A 25,124-nucleotide genomic window follows, 5' to 3' on the forward strand; every position below is an offset into this window, starting at 1 on the left:
ACTTTATTGAGCTATAATTCAACTAAGTGTACAACTAAATTTTCTCAATTTCCTGCCTCTAACTCTCCAAATTTGGTCTGTAACTGTACATTTCTTTGTCTTTCCACATATTGCTTCTTTATATCTTATTCAAGCTTTTTATTAAGCTATACATAAATTATAGTTACTTTTTTTGGTTTGAATTTATATCTTTAACTTTTGTAAGTAAGTTAGAACTCTGTCTAGCCACTTATATTTTAGAAATTTCTAGTTTGTTAGATTTATTAAAGAGTAATTCATTAACATTAAGTAATCATTACCTCTTTAAATGTTTATAGACTCTTTTTTTAAAAATTTTTATTTATTTATTTGAGAGAGAGAGATGACAAGTAGGCAGAGGCAGGCAGAGAGAGAGGGGGAAGCAGGCTCCCCGCTGAGCAGAGAGCCCAATGCGGGGCTCGATCCCAGGACCCTGAGATCATGACCTGGGCCGAAGGCAGAGGCTTAACCCACTGAGCCACCCAGGCGCCCCTAAATGTTTATAGACTCTTTATGCAAGTAATGTCAAAACTTATAAGAAATTCTATTGCCCCAGACATTTAAAAACTGGTTACAAACTTACTTAACTAAATTCTTTTAAACATTGAAACAAAATAATAAATTTGATAGATTTTCTTTTTCTAAAATTATTTTTTATTTAAATTTTAGTTAACGTATGATTCATTAGTTTCTGTAGTAGAATTCAGTGATTCATCATTACATAAAATACCCAGTGCTCATCATAAGTGCCCTCTTTAGTACCCGTCGCCGAACTAGCTCATCCCCCACCTACCTCCCTCCGTCAACCCTCTGTTTTCTCTTTTTAAGAGTCTCTTATGACTTGTTTCCCTCTCTTCTTTTTTTCTTTCTCCCCTTTCCATATGTTCATCTGTTTCCTTTCTTAAATTCCACATTTGAGTGAGAGCATATGGATTTGTCTTTCTCTGACTGACCTATTTCACTTAGCATAATACACTCTAGCTCCATCCATGGCATTGTGAAAGGTAAGAATTCATTCTTTTTGATGGCCGAGTAATATTCCATTGTATGTATGTATGTGTGTATGTGTCTGTGTGTATACACACATACCCCAGGTCTTCTTTATGATGGACACTTGGGCTTTGTCCATAGTTTGGCTATTGTTGATAATGCTGTTATAAATATTGGGGTACATTTATCTCTTTGAATCTGTATTTTTGTATCCTTTGGTTAAATACCTAGTAGTACAATTGCTGGATCATAGAGTAGTTCTATTCTTAACATTTTAAGGAATCTCCATACTGTTCTCTACAGTGGCTGTACCAGTTTGCATTCCCACCAACAGTGCAAGAGGGTTCCTCTTTCTTTGCCTTCTTGCCAACACCTGTTATTTCTTGTGTTGTTAATTTTAACCATCCTGACAGGATGAAGAAGAAATGAAATACTGATATATCTGTATTAACACTTATTGAATCAATGAAGTATTGTACTGTTCTGCTTGTCTCCCTGTGACCATCTTTGTCTACTTGAGATTATTCTTTTGAGATTATTCTTTTCTCTTTTGAATATCAATTTGTACTTACAGTCTTTCATAGACTCAATATCTTCCAATTAATGTTACGTTTTATTTTTAGTTTTTTTTTAAGTTGTTATTTTTAGTTTTTTATTAAAGAATTTATTTATTTATTTGACAGAGATGGGGAGAGAGAGAGAGAGCACAAGCAGGGGGAGCAGCAGGAAGAGTGAGAAGCAAGGTCCCTGCAGAGCAGGGAGTCTGATGCAAGGCTCAATTCCATGACCCTGGGATCGTGACCTGAGCTGAAAACAGATGCTTAACTGACTGAGCCACCCAGGCATTCCTGTTTATTTTAGAAAGAACACGCCCATGAGTGGGGGGAGGGATGGAGGGAGGAGATGGAATCCTCAAGCACTCTCCTGCCCAGTGTGGAACTTGATCCCAGGATCCTGAGATCATGACCTGAGCTGAAATTGAGAGTTGGATGCTTAACCTGCTGAGCCATCCACGTGCTCCATCTTCCAGTTAGTTTAAGTTACTGTATTCTTTTTTTTAAAGATTTTATTCATTTATTTGACACAGAGATCCCAAGTAGGCAGAGGGACAGAGAGGGGGAAGCAGGCTCCCTGCTGAGCAGAGAACCCGATGCAGGGCTCAATCCCAGGACTCTGAGAGCAAGGCAGAGAGGCCTAACCCACTAGGGTAACTAGGTACCCCTAGTTACTGTACTCCTATTGATGCTCGAGCTATCAGTATAAGCATTTGGAATCCTTTCAAACTGGCTTTGTTTTTTCAAGGAGCCATAGCCATTTTTGAAAGTGTCTTTGTTCTCTGCAGGTAGTGGAAAGTTCTAGACCCATTCTGATGCTTTCTGCTGGAAGAAATAGGATTAATTAACTGCTAGACATCCTGATTTCTTTTAGTGAATAGTAATACGGTACACCAAAATTTGAATGTAGGAGAATTGATTAGAATTGATGCTGTGAGCAACTTTTTGTGATGGACATAGCAGAAGTTTTTTTTTTTTTTTTTTATGCTTATTCACATTGGTTGTTTTTTTTTTTTTTTAACATTGAAGAGTTCACCATGTTAATCATTTTTAAGTACACTGCTAAGTACATGAACATTGTTGTGTAACAGATCTCCAGAACTTTATCCTCTTCTAAAACTGAAACTCTAAATGCCTTAAATATGAATTTTCTTTCTCACTCCCATCTTCCCTTTTAGAGCCTACCTTTCTACTTTCTGTTTCTATGATTTTGACCAGTTTAGCTGTTTATAGGAGCAGAACATAGAGTATTTGTCCTTTTAGCTTATATCATTTAATATAATATCCTTGAGGTTCATCTGTGTTTTAGCACATGACAGCATTTCCTTCTTCTTTAAGACTGTATAGTATGTATGTATGTTGTGTAGGCCACATTTTCTTTATTCATTAATCCATTGATGGACATTAGGGTTGCTTCTACCTCTTGGCTATTATGAAGAATGCGGCAGTGAACATGGATGTGCAAGTATCTCTTGATATCCATTCTGCTTTGAATTGCTTTGGAGAGATACCCTGACTATATGGTAATTCTATTTGTAATTTCTTGTGGATCCTCCATCCTGTTTCCAGTAGTGGTTGCACAGTTTGTGTCCCCATCAGTAGGGCCCAAGTTCTCCAGCTTTTCTGCATCTTCGTCAACACTTGGTATTTTCTGTTCTTTGGGTACTGGCCAGCTAATGGGTGTGAGGAGGTATCTCACAGTGGTTTTGACTTGTATTTCTACTACGATGAATGATATGGAGCATCTTTTCATATGTTTGTTGGCCTAGGTATATCCTAGGAATGGGTTTGCTAAGGTTATTGGATTTCTGATCTTTGGCTTTATTATGTAATGCCAAATTATTTCCCCTAAGAGGTTTGTCATGCGTACCAGCAGTATATGAGTTGGCATTAGTTTGTATCATTGCCAACATTTAGGGTTGTCAGACTTCTTGTTTTTTGCCAATATTTTGGGTGTGCGGTGGTTTCAATTTTGTTTTTCAGGGTCCTAATTACTAAAGAGACTGAATACCTGAGATAAGTCCTCTATTGTGAGTTTCAAATATCCATTTGTGCTTGTTTTTTCTCTTTCTTTATAATATCTAGATGGACAGAAGTGAAATTTGCCATTTTTTCTGTTAGGGTTGGTGTTTTGTTTTATTTTTGTTTTTTTGTCTTAAGAGAACTTTCTCTACCCTGAGCTTATGAAGATATTCTGTATTATCCTATGTCATATGTTTTGGTCTATAATATACCTGAAATATTTCTAAGTTTACTGACCTATTTTTGTTAAGTGTCTTATCTGCTGTTACTTCCATCCTGTATGTTTTTGATTTTACATAATGCATTTTTCGTCCCTAATATTTTGTCTTTTTGTATGTTTCCTTTCTATAATGTACTCCTTGAACACGTAGAATATATTTATAATAGATATTTTAGTATTCCAGTCTCCATTATTTCTGGGTCTGTTTTGTTGATTGACCTTTCTTCTTGTTACGGGCTTTATGTTTTTACTTATTCATATGCCTGTAAATGAGGACTGGTTTTAATTCTTTGTTAGTGCAGGTCCAGAGCAGACTTTGGTTTAGGGCTAATTTATAGCTAAGTCCTAAATGTTTACTGCTAGGTCTTTATACTGTGAGCTTTGTGATTTGTTTCAGTAATTCTTTCCCTGCATTTTCTCTTACACATGTACAGATTGGTACTTACTTTCTGTCCAGTTCTGTGTCCATAAACTAGCTTTTTTTGGTTCTTCTGAAGTCTGATCTCTCTTTCCTCACTGTGGAGAGACTGTCATGTTGTATTTCCCTCCCCTTTCCCTTTGCTGGCACCTGGAAGTTGTCTCCTAGCAGTATACTAGGATAGTTAAGTTCATTTTCTTGCTTTCCTTTTTTTAAAGATATTATTTTTAAGTAATCTCAACACCCAATATGGAGCTCTCACCCACAACCCTAAGATCAGGAGTTGCATGCTGCACTGACTGAGCCAGTCAGGTGCCCCAAGTTCATTTTCTTCCTTTTCTTTCTTCCAGGGATCACAGTCCTGTGCTATCTGTTGTTGAGTGTCTGAAAATGATTTCATGTACTTTGTGCAGTTTTCTAGTTGTTTAAGATGGGAGTGTATTTATGCACCACACCCAGTGCTCCATGCAATGAATTCTGGAATACTGAAAAGAAATAAAATAAAATGAAAAAAAAAAAGTGTTTAATCTCAAAAAAAAAAAAAAAAGAAGAAGAAGAAGAAGATGGGAGTGTAAATCCAGCCTATCATTCCATCATGTTAGAAGTAAAAGTTGCTCTCAGTTTTAAAAATGGAGTTGTAAGTCACATGCTACAAAATTCACCACTTTAAAGTGTATTTTAAGTGTAAAGTGAGTGGTTTTTACTATTTTCACAAGGATGTGCAACTAGCACATCTAATGTCAAAACATTTTCATTACCCCAAAAAGAAACTTTGTGCCTATTAGTAGTTACTCCCCTTTACCCACTCCCCTCTCTAATCTGCTGTTTGTCCCGGTGGCATTGCCTATCCTGGACATTTCAAATAAATGGATCATACATTATGTGGCATTTTTTTTCTGGCTTCTTTCACTTGGCATAATGCTTTCAAGGTTCATCGAGTATGTTTCAATACTTCATTTATTTATTTATTTTTTCTTTATTTATTTGACAGAGATCACAAGTAGGCAGACAGGCAGGCAGAGAGAGAGAGGAGGAAGCAGGCTCCCTGCTGAGCAGAGAGCCCGATGCGGGGCTCGATCCCAGGATCCTGGGATCATGACCTGAGCCGAAGGCAGAGGCTTTAACCCACTGAGCCACCCAGGCGCCCCTTAATATAGCCTTCTTATTGGCTAAGAAGTAGTACCTCTGGGTTGTTTTATTTTCTTTTTAATTTTTAAAATTTATTTTTTAAAGATTTTATTCATTTGAGAGAGAGAAAGAGAGAGCATGAGCATGTGGGGGCCGGGGGAAGGAGCAGAAAGAGAAGGTGAAGCAGACTTCCCGCTAAGCAAGGAGCCCAGTGCAGGGCTCAATCCCAGGACCCTGGGATCATGACCTGAGTTGAAGGCAGAGTCTTAACCAACTGAGCCACCTGGGCACCCCCTTCATGGTTGTTTTAATTTGAATTTCCGTAATGACTAAAGATTTGAGCATGTTTTATTGTACCTATTGGCCATTTTAAAAAATCATTTTTTTTTTACAGTGTGTTACTAGTTTCAGGTGTACAATACAGTGATTCAACAATTCCATGTATCACTAGGTACTCATCACAATAAGTGTATTCCTTAATTCCCATCATCTGTCTAACCCACCCTCCACTTACCTCCCCTCTGGTAACCATCAGTGCTGGTGGGAATGCAAACTGGTGCTGCCACTGTGGAAAACAGTATGTATGTTCCTCAAGAAGTTAAAAATAGAATTAACCCTATCGTGTAGCAGTCACATTACTGGATATTAACCCAAAGAATACAAAAACACTAATTCAGAGGGATACCTGCACCCCTATATTTATAGCAGCATTATTTACAATAGCCAGTATATGGAAGCAACCCAAGTGCCCATCAATTGATGAATGGGCAAAGAAGATGTGGTATATATAACACAATGGAATATTATTCAGCCCCCAAAAGAATGAACTCTTACCATTTGCAGCAACACAGATGGATCTAGAGAATATAATGCTAAGTGAAGTTAATCAGAGAAAGACAAATAGCATATGATTTCATTCATATGTGGAATTCCAGAAACAAAACAAAAGATCAAAGGGAAAAGGAGAGACAAACCAAGAAATAGATTGTTAATTATAGTGTCTATTAGCCATTTGTATATCTTCTCTTACTCAGATTTTTGCTCATTTTAAAAGTTGGTTTTTGACCTATTTCCTTCCTTCCTTTCTTTCTTTATTTTTTTTTAATTATTTATTTTTTTCCCTTCCTTTCTTTATTGTTTATTATTTTCTGCACTTGGAATATATCATTCCATTATGTTCTGCCTTCTGTTTTAGTTGTTGAAAAGCTTTGATTCTGATGTGGATTTTTTTTAAGGTAATCTATAGTTTTCTTCTGGCTTCTTTTAGGATTTTCTCTTTTTGATTCCCTTCAGTTTCAGAATGTGGTTCCTTTTTATTCATCTCAAGTGTAATTAGTTTTTCTTTTTCCATCTGTGAATTTATATCTTTCATCATTTGTAAACCATAATTTCTTCAAATATACATCATTGTCTCTCTCCTTTGTCTTTAGAGTCTAATAAATGTATGCTCAACTTTCTTTGTCATCCAAGCCATTTACTCACGTTTCCTTAATCTATGTGGTTTTTTTGGTCTTTCCTGGACTTTTTCCTGATTGTATTTTCATTTCATTCTTTCTTTAGCCAATTACAGCCTATGATTAAACTAGTCTATTATTATTTTGCTAAATTTTGGTAATGTTTATTTTATTTTTAAAAGTTCGATTTTTATTTTCCTGAAATGTTGTATGACCTGTCCTGTCTCTTGTGTTCTGACTTTTACTTCTTTGTATATATTCTGCGGAGGTTTTCTGTTATCTGACTCTGTATTTGTTGTGTTTGTAGGTTTGTTTCTTTTTGTAGTATGTTTGCCTGTTTTGTCTAATGGAGTTCAGTTTCTTTGGGTGCCTGATTATATTTTGCTGTGTGCTGGACATTTTTTTTTTTTTGAGAAGTTATTTTTTAGAATATCTGAGTCCTTAAGAGAAGATTGGTTTTGTTTCTGTGTGGCATCTGAAATAACTATCAGTCTAAGAACAACATTAAATTTAATCAGTTTTAACTGTCTGCTCCACTTGGCCTCTGATCTTGGCTGTTAAGATGTAGGTTGTAGGGGCGCCTGGGTGGCTCAGTGGGTTAAAGCCTCTGCCTTTGGCTTAGGTCATGATCCCAGGGTCCTGGGATTGAGCCCTGCATCAGGCTCTCCACTCAGCGGGGAGCCTGCTTCCTCCTCTCTCTCTGCCTGCTTCTCTGCCTACTGGTGATCTCTGTCTGTCAAGTAAATAAATAAAATCTTTAAAAAAAAAAAAAAAGATGTAGGTTGTAGTTTTCCAAGATTAGCCAGTATTCTCAGATTACAAGTGGATTTGCTTCTTTTCTCTCTGGATTCTCCTGTACTTAACTTTTAGCTTGGTATTTCTATATGTTTTATCACTTCTTAGATGCTTTTCGGACATTTTTACAGGTCCTACAACATTTTTAGTTGTTTTCAGTGGTAAGCTAACAATATAGTGCCATACTGAAAATAAAAGACTCACATGTCTTATCTTTTTTATAAAACAAATAACAGATTTTTTCATTCTCCTGATAAAAGTATTCATTAGTTTCTTAACAAGAAAGAGAATGAAGGGTCAAGTCCTCAGTATGGCATGTAAGCACCTTCATGATTTGGCTTCTGCTTGCCTTTATCAACTTTGCCTTTTGCTAGAAATTCTCACATTTTCTTTGCACATTTTCTTTTTTTGTCTAACTCAGAATGTTATTGTCATTCAACAGATTCTAACTGATGTGTCAATTCTTTTGTGAGGGCCTCTCCTGCCCTTCCTTCTGGCAAAGCAGAATATTTCTTTTTCATTTTTTGGTTCCTTTAGAGTACTGTAGAGACTTCCATTATCGTACTTTCTGCATAGTTTTTACCTTCTTTATGCTCTTATAAGACTGAGTTACTTAAGGGCTGTGATCATATATTGTTAATATTTGAATTGCTAGCCTTAGCATAGCATTATATACCAGATAGTTAAATGTTTAAGAAATGAATAAAATGATCTTTTCCTTAATCTGTGCCCCAGTTTTAATATTCTTTCTAAATATGTAATACATGTTTCTGAACAAAACATACATGGTATACTAAAAAAATTTTTTAAATTTTTTAAATTAACATATAATATATTATTAGCCCCAGGGGTACAGGTCTCTGAATCATCAGGCTTACGCACTTCACAGAACTCACTGTAACACATACCTTCCCCAATGTCCATAACCCAGCCACCCTCTCCCTACCCTCCCCCCGCCGCAACCCTTAGTTTGTTTTGTGAGATTAAGAGTCTCATGTTTTGTCTCCCTCCCGATCCCATCTGGTTTCATTTTTTCCTTCTAAAAAATTTTTTTTAATGTACTTACACATCCCTCCTATAACAACTTGAGAAATACAGCATGTGAGAAGAGTGTGGATGTCTTAGTCTTTTTCAGATAGAGAAGAGATACTTTCAGGTTATTTCAGGGATAGCTACTTTAGGAGCATGTGAAGCAGTGAGGATACATGGGAACCTGTCCTAACAGCCAAAGAGGAATCCTGATACAGTGTGACACGCGTGTACAGTAAGACATTGCTTGGCCTGTAATAGCATACCAACATTCACGCTTCTCTGTGACTCAGGCTGTGTGTGTTTGCATCTCTATCTGCTGCTTTTTCTTTCTGCCACAGTGGGTTAACTCTCATGCTCCTTTTCACTTGCTCGTTGTTTCTTCTCACTCTCGCTGCTTTTGTTTCAAGGTTTCTGCTTATTGCCACTTCCCTGCCAGTAACAGTTTTGGGCAGTTCTTGTGCAAGACAATGTCATAGGACAATGGTGACAGACTTGGTACGGTTTCCTTTGACCTAGCATTGTTCCCCAATCTAATGAGTTGTGGCTAAGGCCTCAAGGTCCTCTATGACCTGAAGTTTGGTGAACCATGTGGAAGGACCTGCCCAAGCTACTTTCCTGAGGAGTATGGGCACTATAAGTGCCCAGAACATTGTAAAAGTTCTCTCCTGCGAGTTAATGTCTTGCTTTTATGCTGAAATCCACATTAAAACAATACCTCCTCATAGTTAAGTTGGGATTTAGATACTGCTTTTTTAGGATAACGTTCTCATTTTGTACTCAAAATCATGATACTATGTTCAGGGGAATTTTTTTTTCTTATGAAAGAATAAACTAACATGCAAGGATGGTAGATTTATGTTTAATTTTAGATAGCACATTAAAATTTGATTTTTCAACTAAAATTTTAATTTTAGTTCACTTCTTTGCTTTTAGCTCCAGATCTTAAACCTGTCAGAATCATGCATTTCTTTTTTTTCCCCTTTGTTCAATATACTCCTCTGACAGTAAGTTTTAAGAACCTGTTTATTTTTGCCTCTTAGCTAATTATTAGCAACAAGGGAAATTTCATGTTTATGCAGGACTTTATGATGAATGAAAATTTCAAGTATTCTGAATCATTTGACTTTTATAAGAATGTTTAGAAGTTGCATATCTCATCATTTTATGGATAAGTAACCCTAGATTCTGAAAGTTTTTTGCTTGAGTTCATAAAGCCAGTGTGCAGCAGCATTTTGACTATGAAATGATAATTCTTTCTCTAAGTTTACTATTCTTTGCTTTTGATTCTGTGGAATATATACAAAAGGTAGACCATATAATTCCTGTTTCCCAGAAGCTTGTTCTAGGTTAAAAAAAAAAAAAAAAAAAGAAAAAGAAACAAGTCCAGTTTTGTAAGTACCCATGAAGTACACTGGTCTAAGACTTCTGAGGCCTGACTGCTATTCCTCATCACTCTAGCTGCATGGTAGTGAAGGAACTTGAGTATCTTCCCCTCCCCCCAGCTTTATTGAGATATAACTGATGTATAACATTGTATAAGCTTAAAATGTATAACATGATGATTTGAAATGTATGTGTATTGTGAGATGATTACCACAATAAGGTTAGTTAACTCATCCTTCACCACACCAAATTACCATTTTTGTGGTGGTGGTGGTGGTGGTGGTGATGGTATATTTTTTTACAATGAAAGTTTGGAGTGAATCAGTGAATTCCCTTCCAGCTCTAAAATTCTATGAAGCTGTGATCTTTTCTTTTATGAATGTTTTTATTTTTTATGGTTACACAAGCATGAGAAGTCAGGATTATTTGTGTTTAAATAAACACTTTTTACTTTTATTATTGTTATTAAATATTTGTGCTGATTTTCTACACCCTTATTTTAAAGAATATTATACTAGAGGAACAACTAAGTTGAATAACTTTGGCCAAATTATTATAATGGAAGAAAAAGATGAAGGGAAAATAAAGAGAAAGAAATATGCCTATGGACATTTTGGTATGTTTATTTCCAGTATTTAAATTTTTCTTGGAATGACTCCTATGCAGGCTTACTTTAGGAAGGAAATTCACCTTAGAAATGTGCTGCCTTTAAAACTATTTTGAAGTCTAGGGCCCCTTCCGAAGCTTATTATGTTTTAACCATTTTTAAGCTGTTCACTTTGTTTAGTCATTTCTGTTTTGAACATTGGGGAAACTTTAATGTTCCTGTTTAATCTTTTTATTCTTTGAGCTCTAATTCATTTAAATGCATGTGGTACAAGAAAGCAAGAAAGAAAGAGCTACGAAGTTTTTGCCTTGAACATAAAATCACTATGATTGTTCTCTCAATTAGAAGAAAGTACTTTTACATTTAATTCTTTTTGCTTTTTATCCCCATTTCACTCTCTTTCCAGAAGCCTTTTCTTTCTCCAAGCAGAGGCTTCTGACTTCATCTATATACATGAATACATGAGTTGAATTTAATTATCACCCCAAGAATCATCTATCTGAGCTCATTTTAATAACATTGTTTGCTTATGAACTGCCTCAGAGTTTTTCAGAAAGAAATTTTGAAGAGCTTATTATCTCTTACAGAGAGTATTTAAATTTTTTAACTTTAAAATTATATAAGAAAATGAGTTTTTTAACTTTCAGTGTAACAGCTTTGTTGAGATATAATCCCATACCTATTATATAACATTTTTATCTTTTCAAATTATTTTTTTAACTTTTTATCATTTTACTTTTTTTTAAAGTCCTACACATATATTAGCTTTTTACTGGAAAGTTTTTAATGTAATTTTTTAACTTTGAAATCATATAAGTAAGAAAGTTTGGGAAAATTTTGAATAAAGAAGGAAGGAATCGTCCTTAAAACATTTTCTCTTTTCTATATGTTGATGTTTTATAGGTATGTGGTTTTTACCATGTAGTTTAATAGGATCCCTTTCAGTTTTCAGTTAATGTGGTGTTGATTTTATCTATTTTATTATAGATAGAATTGGAATGATGCCTTATTTTTCTAGCTGTATAATTATCCACCAAACAAGTGAATGTGCCAGGAAGGAAAGAAGGAAGGAAGGAAGGAAGAGGAAAGATAGTAGCAAGTTAAGATGCCAGCGTCCCCAAATGCTGTAAAAACAGAGCAACTACCTTAGCAAAACCAAGGAACCTGTGCTGTGGAAGTGATCTTGTGCTAGTTCTGGGCCTTGCCTGCAGGGGGCATCGCCACTTTTGCTCTGCTTTGGGAAAGCCAGTCTGTGTAAGCAGTCCAACTGCCTTGAGACCACCATGCTGTGAGGAAGCCCCAGCTAACCACGTGGAGATGATAGGTGCAGAAGCACTGAGGCACCAGATACTGGAGTGAACCCTTCTGATATTGTCCAGACCAGCTTTCTTGTTAGCTAGGTGCAGCAGAGTGACAGCATGTGGGGCATTTGAACCCTGCCAAAATTACCCACAAAAGTGTGGGACCTAGCAAATCATGTTCAACCACTAAGTTTTGGGTTGTTTTTTTTTCCTGGAACAATAGGTAATTGGTAGACTTTCCAAAGTGATGTTCAAGTATAGAGACAGCCAGCCACAAACAGGAATACAGGGATGATTACTCCTGTGAATCTTTCCTTGGGAATCTGATAGTGCACTCGAGAATGACTAGAAAAACACCAAAGTAAGACTGATGTTAAACATTAGAGCTGAGATTAAATGAAGGATATAAAGGGAAGTATGATATGTAACTGTTGTACGTTTTGACAAGTAAAACTCAACTCTAAAAAAAATGTATGGAGAGCATGTGCAAAAAAACAATGTTTTAAAAACTATCTTCAGCTGTCATATTTGTGTTTGTAGTGTGGGTTTTGTATTGAGATAATGTTTTCTGTGTGTTGTACAGCAAAGCAAATGGATAATTTAAATTTTTTCTAATTCTGTTATTTCTCATGTCTCAGAGCCAGAAGTCTCTGCAGAAGAAATAAAGTACAGATATAAGTTAGAATAAGTAAACACCCTGTACTCCTGATTTTTAATTGGAAATATCAGTATGAACTCATGAGGTATTTTAATTTTATCTTGATATATACATCACATATGCATATATTTTTATACATATATATGTATAATATGAATCTGAGAATGTTTTATGTATATTACAAATGAATATTTATGTGATAATTTGATTCTGACATTTCCTAGCTATGTCTGCTGAAAAGTCACAGAAATGAGCAAACCGAGTTCCCAGAATGTGTTCTTGAAATGCTCCTGACATCCAAAAGAAACTAGGGCTTCTTTGATAACCTTTGATTCCAGGTGCGGGGCATGAAATGTATAAAATGATCCTGGAGTATTTTTATACTGTATATCAAGGAACCTATTAGCCACTACAAGACAAGTCAAGACAAAAGGATTGAGGAGCCAACTTGAAGAGCCTTTGGGGTGATCAACAATCCCAATTTTAGCACTGGAAGTCCCAGGTCCTGGGAGACCTCTTTCTCAGTCATTTGGTACAATTGATCACCCTCAGAGTCTCCCACTGGCCACAAAGGGACAAGGTCAGCATCTGCAAGGATAAGAGCTACAGTAGTGTGGCATCCTTTATTTATTATGTTTAAGTCTCTGAGTTCATACTGACATCCCATTCAAAACAAAACCCACTAATTGTTCATCTTTTGTAGATATCAGGAAAGCAGACTTTAATTTTGAAATCTGATGAAGCAAGGGAAGGAATCAAATATTTATTTTTACTTTTCTATATGAACAGTACCACCAGGTAAACAAATAGTAGGTAAGGTAAAGTTTCTTTTTATGGGGAAATTTTATATGCTAGCAAATAAAGACAAAATGATAGAATTGGAGTAATCTCTGTATTTTAATGGATTTTGACAGTGAGTATCAGTGACTGCTAATGACACAGAAAGAGAGAGAATCACGCATGTGCTGCACATGCACCACTACCTAAGGAAAATACCCAAAATATTAAGCCTGAGTCTGGCAAGTCTGTGTATGTCCCAACTGCCAACATATAGGAAACATGCAAGACAGAGAAACATGTTCAGCTGCACTGTTGGAATGAACTCCATGAAACCCAGTCTGTGGGAAACTGTATAGGACAGATGGTCCAGTATACTTAGCAGATTGCAAAGAAAAAGTAAGAGATGATAAGGGAACCTATATGGATTTAAAAAAAAAAAAAGGCAAATTTAAACTATAGCAGTTGGGTACATACATTTGAGTAATAAAACCATAAATAAAAGTAAGGAAGTGATTACCACAAAAACCAGAGTAGTGGTGTTTCTTGGTTGGAATGGGAGAGCTAGGATAGGGTACTTATATGGAGGGCTTCTTTAGTCACTGACATGGTTCTGTCTTCTGATCTACATGGTGGTTCCAAGTTCAGTTAGCTATAATTTTTGCGTGTGGTTTTCTGTGTTTGTAATATCTGTATCTATTTCAAAGACTGTTTTTAAGAGCAGTTTTTGGTTCACAGAGAAAGTAAGAGGAAGATGGAGGTGTCTCCTATATCCCCTGTCCCCACCCATGCATGGCCTTCCCCTTAATCACCATCTCCCCCAACCCCTCAGAAGGGTACATATGTTACACTTGATGAACTTACATTGACACATCGCTATCTCCCAAAGTCCATAGTTTACATCAGAATTGCTCTTGGTGTACATTCAGTGGTTTGGGACAAATGTATGGTTTCATATGTCCATCATTATAGTGTTATACAGAGTATTTTAAAAATTCTCTGTACTCTGCCTATTCATTCCTCTAAACTCTGGCAGCCACTATCTTTTTCCTTTCTTCGTAGTTTTGCCTTTTCCAGAAATGTTAGATACTTGGAACCATACAATATACAACCTTTTCAGATTAACTTCTTTCACTTAGTAACATGCATTTAAGGTTCCTCTATGCCTTTTCCGGGCTTGATATCTCATTTCTTTTTAGTGCTGAATAATGTTTGTATTATATTTGGTTATAAAAGTCTGAAATAAAAATTAAGGAAGGGAAATTGACCAGAATGGAGGCCACTATATCAGGAAATGGTGGTAAATGATGCCTTATAGATTATCAAAGACTTTTTCCACTGAGCATTTCATTAAATGCTGTTGTGAGAGATTCAACATAATCTGTCAGTAGAGAGCTGCTGAAGTTTATTAAAAAGGGGGTTGGAGTGCTGGAAACTGTGTTTCTAGGAAGATAAATCTAGCAGGGTGGATTTCAGGAAGAGATTGGAAAGCTAGCTGGTACACCACATTGTGAGGGTGAAAGTGGTAAAGATTTGGATTAGGTGATGCTTGTAGGACCAGAGATAATGTAACTGTTGTGTTATGCAACAGAAGAATAGTCGATAAGACTTGCTGACAGATTAAGTGTGGTTAAAAATAAAAGCATTAGAAATAAGCTCAAAGATTTCATTTTTGAGGGCATATCCTTTATTGGGTATGTACTGGGGAATTCTAGAAGGACAATTCTAGGTGATTAGACTAAAGTAAGATCTGGTATTTCTCCTCATGATGTATTTAGAATCCCAGAGGAATGATTACTAGGGATTCTGCATTCCAAATGGTTCGTTTAAAAACGGTGATCTGACAAGCAAGAAACTGATAACAGTGACTGTTTTTGGTAAGTGCATATTTGTGACATAGAGATATGAGGGTGACTTTTTTTTCTTTTGAATCTTGAATTGTGCTTATATTACTTATTCAGAAAATAAATAAAATTTTAATTAAAAGATAAAGATGCCCAAATCTTCCAATTTTCAGGGACAAATTCTTAGTTGGCAGTTTTTTATCATTGTAAGTGCTTTCGGACTATAGTTACTCAGAAAAACATTCAGGGAAGCCTGTTTAGTAACTGGTCGCCTTTGTCTTATATATGTTTGTAAACATTGTATTTTTGAACAAATTTTATGTTTTGTGTCTCTGTATGTTATGTGGGTGTATGTGTGGTTCTGGGTCTGGATGTGTGTTTGTGTGTGTTTCATTCAGAAAAAAAAAATGTTTATAGATGGAATCTTAACTCTTCCTGGTGCTTTTAACTCATACTGCCTCCAGTTATGATTTTCCTCCTTAGATGGGAGATGTTCTTCTCAACCAGCTTCAGGGCCATAAAGATGGTGGTAATGAGCAGCATAGACTGTCTCTCTTCGTTATTACTCCTGATGCTAAAGGTCACTACATATCTATTATTCCATCAGTCTCCCCTCTTCTGTCTCTCCCTGAGGCAATTGCTTTGGATCCAGCTTCCATAATAGTGTCCTGAAATACATGGGTCTTCATTTTGTGTCTTAGTCTACTGGCTAGATTAAAGATGCAGTATTAGATCTGGTGATGAAAAGAGCATAGGAAGTGTTAAATGCACACACACACACGTACATATACATACATACACACACACATACATATAGTAGTTTCTTTTTGTTTTAATAACTCTGTTTCATAGTTTGTTATCAGTGATAGAAGAACCATTAGGAAAATTCAAGTAGGGGATACTTACTCTTTAAGGTCTGGTGAAATCGGGAGAAGTTTTAAGTCTGCTCCCCTGTGGACCTAGAAAAGAGAAACCAGAACTAGAAACAATAAGAGGCAATAGGTAGGCAGCACCAACACAGTAGCCGTCAACCTTGCTTGCACATTGGCACCACTGAAGATTTAAAAAAAAAAAAAAACAAACAAAAAAACAAACAAAAAAAAAACCTGATGCTTAGTTCCCACTTCTACAGATTCTGATTTAATTGATCAGGCTATGGCATTGGCTTGGAACTTTTGAACCTACACATTTGAATTTAATATGAAGACTGAGAACCACTGGCCTAGAGAAGAAAACTGGTCTAGGACTGAGGAAAGGAGTTCCCAGGTTGCACAGCACCTCAATCCCCAAATCTCTTCTTTTGGGATAGATTGGAGTTTTTTGTTAAATGATGCTTTCCAAGCTTTATGATTTGTTTAGGTTTCTGATGGGTAGAAAACATAAAAAAGACATAAATGAATCTTTAACATCTGGAAAGAATGGACAGATTCACATCAGAATAGTAATAAAACTTCATGATTGATTACACTTATTGAACATTGTGATATTTGCACAGGTTGCCTGTGATTTGCTTCGGAGAATAATTCGCATCTTGTATCTCACTAAGAGACTCCAAGGACAACTGCAAGGGGGAAGTAGAGAGATAACAAAAGCTGCTCAGAGTCTTAATGAACTTGGTAAGTCCTCTTTTGATTAAAAAGCTAATACACTTTTACAGATTTTTCAGTCACTTGATTTGTTGGCTTTTGTTATCACCAGTAACAAATATTATTGAATAAACGTGTTTAACAATTGCCTGTATACAACATTGTCACACTTTTCAAAACGGGTGAATAAAATTAGTTGATTTCTTAAAAATGCAGTTTATTTTTTAAATTCTCATGTGATAAGATTGGATGTTTTTTTCTGGGTATACATGCCTATGAGTTTTAACACATGCATAGACTCATGTAATTGGTAACACAGTCATGATATAGAATAAGTTTCATCACCCCAAAAATTCCCTCCTGCTATCCCTTTACAGTCTCACCTCCCCACCTAACTTTGGCAACCACTGATTGGTTCTCCATCAGTTTAGTTTTATTTTTTGGAGAATGTCACATAAATGGAATTATAAAGTATGTAACCTTTTGAGACTGCTTTTTGTATTTAGCATAATAGTTCTGAGATTTATCCAAGTTTTTATTTATACCATTGTTTGTTACTTGGTGTTTGGTGGAATATTGTTGTGTGGTTGTACCCAGTTTATTGATTCAAGGACTGAAGGAAATTTATGTTGTTTCTAGTTTTTGGTCATTATGAATAGAGCTACTGTGAACATTTGGGTACAGGTTTTCATGTGAACTTAATTTTCATTTCTGTAGAAGAAATGTTATTTTTTTAGGTGACAAATCCTATGTTGACATTATACCTGGAAGATTTATTGAATTCATTTCTTCATATGTTCATTCATCTTTCAGTCATTTAGAACAGACTCTTGACATCCAAGGGTTTAACACTAATGGTTTTGACTGTTAACAGGCTGCAAGGTCCATGATGATATAGTTCATATTCAGGCAAAATTTTGAATAGTGTAGAACTAACACCTGCATTTTAATGAGGCTTTGTGGTTTTCTTCTTTTCTTTGGGTACCCAGTAATTTTTCTGAAGTGGATGTGTTTAGTGATTCTGTACCTTTGTAGGTTCAGAGGTCTTTGATGATATCCAATTCAGGTATCAAGCATCTACTTACTCTTGGTGGTGTGCTTTGAAAATAATATCAGAAAGATATGCATTACATGTTTTTGAATTTTTCTATCTTTGATATTTGAATTACATAGTTTGAAATGCTTATTCCATATTTTTCCCTAAAGAAATATAGCCTCCTTATAAATGATACTTCAATATTAATTTTTAATGCTCAAATACATTGCTTAGGCACATCATTGGGCATATATCTAACTTGTGATTTAGTATGCTTGGAATATATTATATAAAAAGTTAATATTTATTTATTTAAATAAAAAAATTAAGTTTTTAAGTTCTAGTTAACATACAGTGTTTTATTAGTTTCAGGTATATAATATAGTGCTTTAACACTTCCATAGATCACCTGGTGCTCATCACAGCAAGTGCACTCCTTAATCCCTATCACCTACTTAACCCATTCCCCTTCCCACCTCTCCTCTGGTAATCATTAGTTTGTTCTGCACAGTTAAGAGTCTGTTAAAAAGTTCATTTTTAATCAGTGAGTAACGCTTGAGTCTTTTTTTCACAGTATGTGCTAAATGTAGGAGTGTAAAAATTCTAGTATCAGCTTTTATTTTTTGCTTTATCACATTTCATTTCTTTGCTCCCAAAATAACCTGCAGGATAATAGAATCATTAAAAACAGGCACAAATTATTCCAAGGTTTATTATGTATATTTTTCATCACTGACACTGTTCCATAATAAAAAATTGCTAGATTCTGATTATGACTATCACTTTTTTCTAGAAAAAACATATGCTGTAATGCAAATGGTGATGTCTTCTTTAAAAAAAAAAAAACAGACACAACTATCAATCATAATGTTCAGAGTTGGTTCAATGTAGAGTATAAATTATCCTTCCAGTGAGGCATTGGCTTTACCCAGAGTTTTAAAAATATTAAATGATGAATAGTTGTTGAGAAAATATAGTTCATGGTGGAAATATCTCAAGATGGATTATGTTAACTTAAATTTTTAAAGCTTTTCAGATTATGTACCATTCAAAATTTGCAAAGACATCATCTCTTTGTCATTCACTGCTGTGGCTCTGTCTTAGCCAACCCTGGCAATGATAATAAGGAAAGCCAAGAGGAAGATAAAGTTTTTGGTGATCACTGTTAAATTACACATATATACAAAATGATCTTTTATGATTGGAACATCTCTGAAATTACCCGTGTCTTTATCAGTATAGTTCTGATTCTCATTAGAAAGAAGAAAATGATGAAGAGTAGAAGTGTTTACACAGGCCCTTGAAATAAACTTTAAAATAATCTCTTAAACTTGAAAGGTCTTGAGGGTTGAATTGCAGGGACCTGATGAAATACATTGTCATCTAGAAATTAAGTATATTTTGAAGGACTGGAGGGAATGTAGAGTGACTGCTAACAGCTACAGATTTCTCTTTGGGATGATGAAAATAATCTGGAATTAAATAGTGGTGATTGTTGCACAGCCTCATCAATATACAGAAAAGCTGCTGAACTGTGCACTTAAAATGTCAAATTTTACAGTAATTGAATTATATTCCGATATAAAAAGTATATTCCAGTACCTGGTGACAATTATTTTATATTTTTATTTATTTTATTTTTTTAAATTGAGGTCTAAATGACATGCAAAAAAAACTACAGTTATTGAAAATGTATAGTTTGGTAAGTTTTGACATGAGACATCACCAGTATCAAGGTAATGAACATGACTCTCACTCCCAAAAGTCTCCTCATGGCATTTGGCAAGTCTTCCTCAAGCATTTGCTGATCTTTTTGTCACTCTAGATTTAGTTGGCACTCTAGAATATTTTATGTAAATGAAATCAAACAGTTCGTATTGGTTTTTGTGGCTTCTTCCTGTCAGTTAATTTTGAGATTTATCCGCGTTGTTTTGTGTATCAGTAACTCATTCCTTTCTATTTCTGAGCAGTATTCTAGTAGATACCCCACAGTTGGTTTATCCATTAACCTGTTGATGGATATTTGGGTTGTTTCTAGTTTTTGGCTATAACAAATCAAGCTGCTATGGGCATGCATATGTAAGTCTTTGTGTGGACATATGCTTTCATTTCTCTTTGGTAAGTACATAGGAGTGGAATGGCTAGATCATATGGTAGACGTATGCTTAACTTTTTCAGAAATTGCCAAGGTGTTTTTCAAAGTAGTTGTAAAATTTTACATTCCTACCGGTAGTGTATGATCATTCTACTTCCTGCACATGTCATCACTTGTAATAGTCAGTCTTGTTAGTTTTAACCATTCTAATAGGTGATATAGTGATACTCTGTTTTAAGTTTGCAAAAAATTTAAATTAATAAAGGAGTTTAGCAAGATGTCAGGATACAAGATTAATATACAAAAATTAGTTTTATTTCCATATGCTCTACTTTTAAGAAGCAATTGGAAATTGAAATTCAAAAATACCATTTATAATAGCATGAAAATATGAAATACTTAGTTTGAATTTGACAAAAGATTCCTAAGACATACAGAGAACTAGAAAACTTTGTAAATGGTGAAAAAGACATAAATTAATAAATCTTGTCTCTGAAATGGATGACTTAATATTGTTTGTTAAGATGTCCATTCTCCCTATGATCTATATGAATTCAATGTGGTTATAATCTAAATCCCAGCAGGCTTTTATTTAGAAATTGACAAAGTGATTTGAAAATTCATATGGAAATGCAAAGGATCTAGATAGGCAAAGCTTTTTTTTTTTTTTTAAATTTTCTGTTAGTCACCATACAGTACATCATTTGTTTTTTATGTAGTTTTCCATGATTCATTGTTTGCATATAATACCCACTGCTCCATGCAATCCATGCCCTCTTTAATACCCATCACCAGGCTCAGACAAAGATTTTAAAAGAGAACAGAATTGAAGGATTAACCCCACTTGATTTGAAGACTTACTATAAAAACTTACTTACAGGGCGCCTGGGTGGCTCAGTGGGTTAAAGCCTCTGCCTTACAGCTCAGGTCATGATCCCAGGGTTCTGGGATCGAGCCCCGAATCGGGCTCTCTGCTCAGCAGGGAGCCTGCTTCCCTCTCTCTCTCTCTTTGCCTGCCTCTCTGTCTACTTGTGATCTCTGTCTGTCAAATAAATAAATAAAATCTTAAAAAAAAAAGTCTAAAAACTTACTATAAAAGACAAAAAGACAAACAGATCAATGGAATTGAATAGTGAGTCTAGAAATAGACCCACACTTAAATGAACAACTGATTTTTGACAAATTTAGCAGGGAAAAGGTAGTCTTTTCAACAGATGGTACTGGCACAATTGGGTAGCCATATGTGAAACAGTGAACTTGTAGACATACCTCACGTCCTATACAATAAACTAACTGAAATTGGATCCTAGCTCTAAATGTAAAACCTAAGTTATAGCATATCTAGAAGAAAATACAAGAGAACATTTCTGTGACTTTGAATTAGAAAATGATTTCATAGATATATCACTCAAAACACAGTTCACACGCAGAAAAACTGATAAATTAGATTTTATCAAAATTTAAAACTTCTGTTGAGTGATTCTATTAGAAGAATGAAAAGGCAAGCCATCAACAGGAAGAAAATACATGCAAAGTATATTTTTTCTAAAGGACTAGTGTCCAGAATATATAGAACACTCTACAAACTTGGTAAGAACACAAACAATACAATTTAAAAATAGGCAAAAGATTTGTACAGACACTTCACCATAGAAGATACATGGATGGTAGCTATGCATATAAGGTGCTCAACAGCATTAGGCATTGCAATAAAAATTAAAATTGTACTAGTGTCTTACATAGAATAAGCAGAAGTTGCGCAGGCATACTTGTAATTTTTTTAAAAAATTTTATTTATTTATTTGAGAGAGAGAGATGACAAGTAGGCAGAGAGGCAGGCAGAGAGAGAGGGGGAAGCAGGCTCCCCACTGAGCAGAGAGCCCGATGCGGGGCTCAATCCCAGGACCCTGAGATCATGACCTGGGCCGAAGGCAGAGGCTTAACCCACTGAGCCACCCAGGTGCCCCATACTTGTAATTTTTAATGCAGGCTATTATGAATGATTTTTAAAACTACTTAGTGTAGGTTTCAGGATTAAATTGTATCATTGATTTAAGACTTTTCTTTAAGAAGAGTCCCAAGACTAGATGACAATTTAGATGAGCCTTACTACAAACTGATAATGTTTTTTTGAGCATCAGCAAGATAATGTACTTAAAAATGTATTTTTGGTACTGTTACTAGCTGTCTTTTAAAATTGTTGTTAGCCCAGCAAGTTGGGATCTCTACATGATTCATAAGCTTGATATCTTTTCAGAATTTTGGGGGAAGTTTGGTAAGCTGTCATTGTGAACCAGAGGAAGGGGACCTTCTTATAAATTAAACTAGTGTCTGAAATTACTTAAGATTAGAACTATGGGAAAGATTTTTGTAATATCAGTATTTCTAGATCAGGTTGAATAACAGATTCCTTTATTCCATGGAATGCATTTTACTTTTTCTGTGTTGAATGGAAGCTATAGTGGTGAAACCAGAAAGTGCTACATTTCCACAATCAACCTTACTTGTTTTCTCCTTTGGAACACTATGAAGTATTCTACCTATAATAGAGATACCTTGACCTATCTATCATACACTCATTGGTGAGGAATCTAGTATACTCTCTGCTTTAGTGTTATCAAATGTTAAAATTCTGCTGGATACTATTGGATTAGAATATGTAAATGTAGAGAGAACATGGAAGACGTAAATCTGTACTGTTTCGATTTTAGGTAGATGAATCTTTTCTTGTATAACTAGTTGCCTTGGAGTAGTTGAGAAATTCAATTTGAGCCTAGTTCCTCTCTACTTGTGATTTCATTTCGATTCCTTCCATTTTATTTCTCCTTACTTGTATTAGACCCTTACTTTTGAAAGTTTTTTTTTTAAACCATGAATCCTTAATTATCTTAAAATTTACCAAAGGTTTTTGAAGAGTCATGACTACCACGTGCCAATATTTACCTTGTAAAGTTACCGTAATTCAGGGTTTATTTCTCTCTCACTTTTTCTGGCTTAGAAACTTTATTAATGACGAGAATTAATTGTGTGTGGATATTTCATTGCCTGACTTGTTTTAAAGAAGGCATTAATTTGACTTGTAAAAATACATAATAAGAAAAAAATATGTAATAAGAATGAGCAACAAATCCGAGACCAGCAATATGAGTGAAAAAGGGATGATCCATGGGATCACAGCCTAGCTTTTTGTGAGTCTTGGGTTGAGGCAGAGATGATTCGTGATTCTTCTTCCTTCTTCCATTGATAGGCATTCTTTTCACAGCTTTTGGGAAGAAATGGAGTAGGGGATTCATACATAGGTTGGGGTGATTGGACCTCTCACAAACTGTAATGACAACTCATCCTTCTGAAATTTTCTTGATTCTGCAAATCCATATTAATGCTTTATCTTTCCCTTCACATTAACCAAATTCACAAGATACTGGTTTGTAAACTAGAACACTGTTCATTAATTTGCGATGAGATATGTGCTGTTCATTGGGCTGAACACATTTAATTTTCTCTCTGGATGGATTAAATGGAAAAACAAATTTGTAATCAGAGACTTGTTGGTACAATTTGAGTTAGATCAAGGGAAGCTGGTTGTATGATTCACATATTTGGCGCAAACTGTGATAAGCCTGATGCTTATTACAGCTTCACATTAATAACGTGCCTACTTTTACCTGGAGTTCTGAATAAGTGTTGGGTCATGGGGAACCCTCTCTTTGGTCACTGCCAATCTTGATTCTTAAGTTTTTATTTCTTCTTTTATGCTTCATGTTGTTGATTGTCCCTATTTTAGTTTATACATTATTTTATCCAAGTAGGACACAATAAAATTGATTAGGTTTTTGCTTCCAATTAAAATTATATGTCAGTGCTGAGTACAGTTATATTCTAGATATGAATTGGGAGTTTGAGTGTTCCCTAAATTTCCATCATACATTTGGTCTCTTGAATTTTAGAATGATTTTCTGCTAATCCCACTTGCTGAAACAAACTTGTTAGTATTTAGATACTTCAGATTTATAGGTTAATATAATAAACTTTGTATCTTTTTATAGTATTGGTGCTTTGTAAACAGAAATATAATGTCTTCTCATTCATTTCAGTCTATTTTTATATCTTCAAAGATTCTTATTATTTTTTAAAGTAATATATGTGTGTCATTTATATTGATTTATGCTAACTTTACTTCTAGGTAGTTAAAAAATTTTTAGTACCTAATTAATTTTTACTTATCCTACAAGTAGGGATTGGAGGAGAAAAAATTTTTCATAAAAAAGTAAGCAGACCAGTCTTTCGTCCAAATATTCTCTAGTCTTTTCATGGAAATCACAATTTATAATTCGTTTAGTTTATTTAGCAAACAGGCTGCAGTACACATAAGCCCTGAGGCTTGGTAGGAACCTGGTATAATTTGAGTAAATATAGTTTTTATGTTTGGGAAGTTTAAGGTATGTCCTTATCTGAAACGAAGCATAAAACTGGTGACAACGATGATGTCATTATTATTGTTATTATTATTCTCATCAACCATGAGAGAAACCAGTCTCCTCTCTTTCCAGCTTTTTCCTCTTGGTTCATCTGCTTTTTCCATGAAATGATCAGAAAGAAACTCCAGTCAATTTCTCACCATAAGACTTAGATAAATTAATTTGTTCATTCAGCCAATATTTACTAAATGCCTGCTACATGTGCCATGTGCTGTTCTTGGTATTGCAGATGTACCAATGAACAAAGCCTAAAAGGAGTTCCTCTCCATTTTATAAGACCTCATATTCTGGTGGGTTCTAAGGTCACATGCCTGGAATATCTGTAAAAATCTGATGGCAGAGCCTGAATTCTTAACCATCAGTGATACTCTTTTCCTTAAACTCTATAGCATCATTCAATTACTTTACAAAAGCCATTGCTGTCATTAGTAGATCTCGCAGGGTCCTTTTAAAAAAAAGGGGGGGGGTAAAAAAATGACATTTGAGATATACCATGTTTTTATAATGTATTTTATGTTGTGATTATTGGTTGACTGTTGTTAGTAACTTCTATATTAAAGTTTTACTGAATTAACATTTAAAGATCATTTTTAAAAAAGCATAACCAAGCATAAGTTATAATTTAGTAGTTGATAAAATAAGAATTAATTTTTATTGCTTATGTATGTCCTGTTTTCTTAGTTTTATAATTTTGTTGCTAAGCTGCGATACATTACTACTGTGTATCA

General features: G+C 34.9%; 1 protein-coding gene across 1 annotated transcript in view; it reads left to right on the forward strand.

Annotated features, from left to right (window-relative positions):
* COG5 (component of oligomeric golgi complex 5) overlaps positions 1-25,124 on the forward strand; it is a 283,807-nt gene that overhangs the window by 21,911 nt on the left and 236,772 nt on the right. Inside the window, exon 6 of the mRNA XM_080818263.1 lies at positions 16,697-16,817. Within this exon, the coding sequence (XP_080674389.1) occupies positions 16,697-16,817 (121 nt within the window). The remainder of the gene's footprint in view (positions 1-16,696; positions 16,818-25,124) is intronic.

The sequence above is a fragment of the Martes martes genome (genome assembly GCF_963455335.1).
Source record: "Martes martes genome assembly, chromosome: 11".
Classification (NCBI taxonomy): domain Eukaryota; kingdom Metazoa; phylum Chordata; class Mammalia; order Carnivora; family Mustelidae; genus Martes; species Martes martes.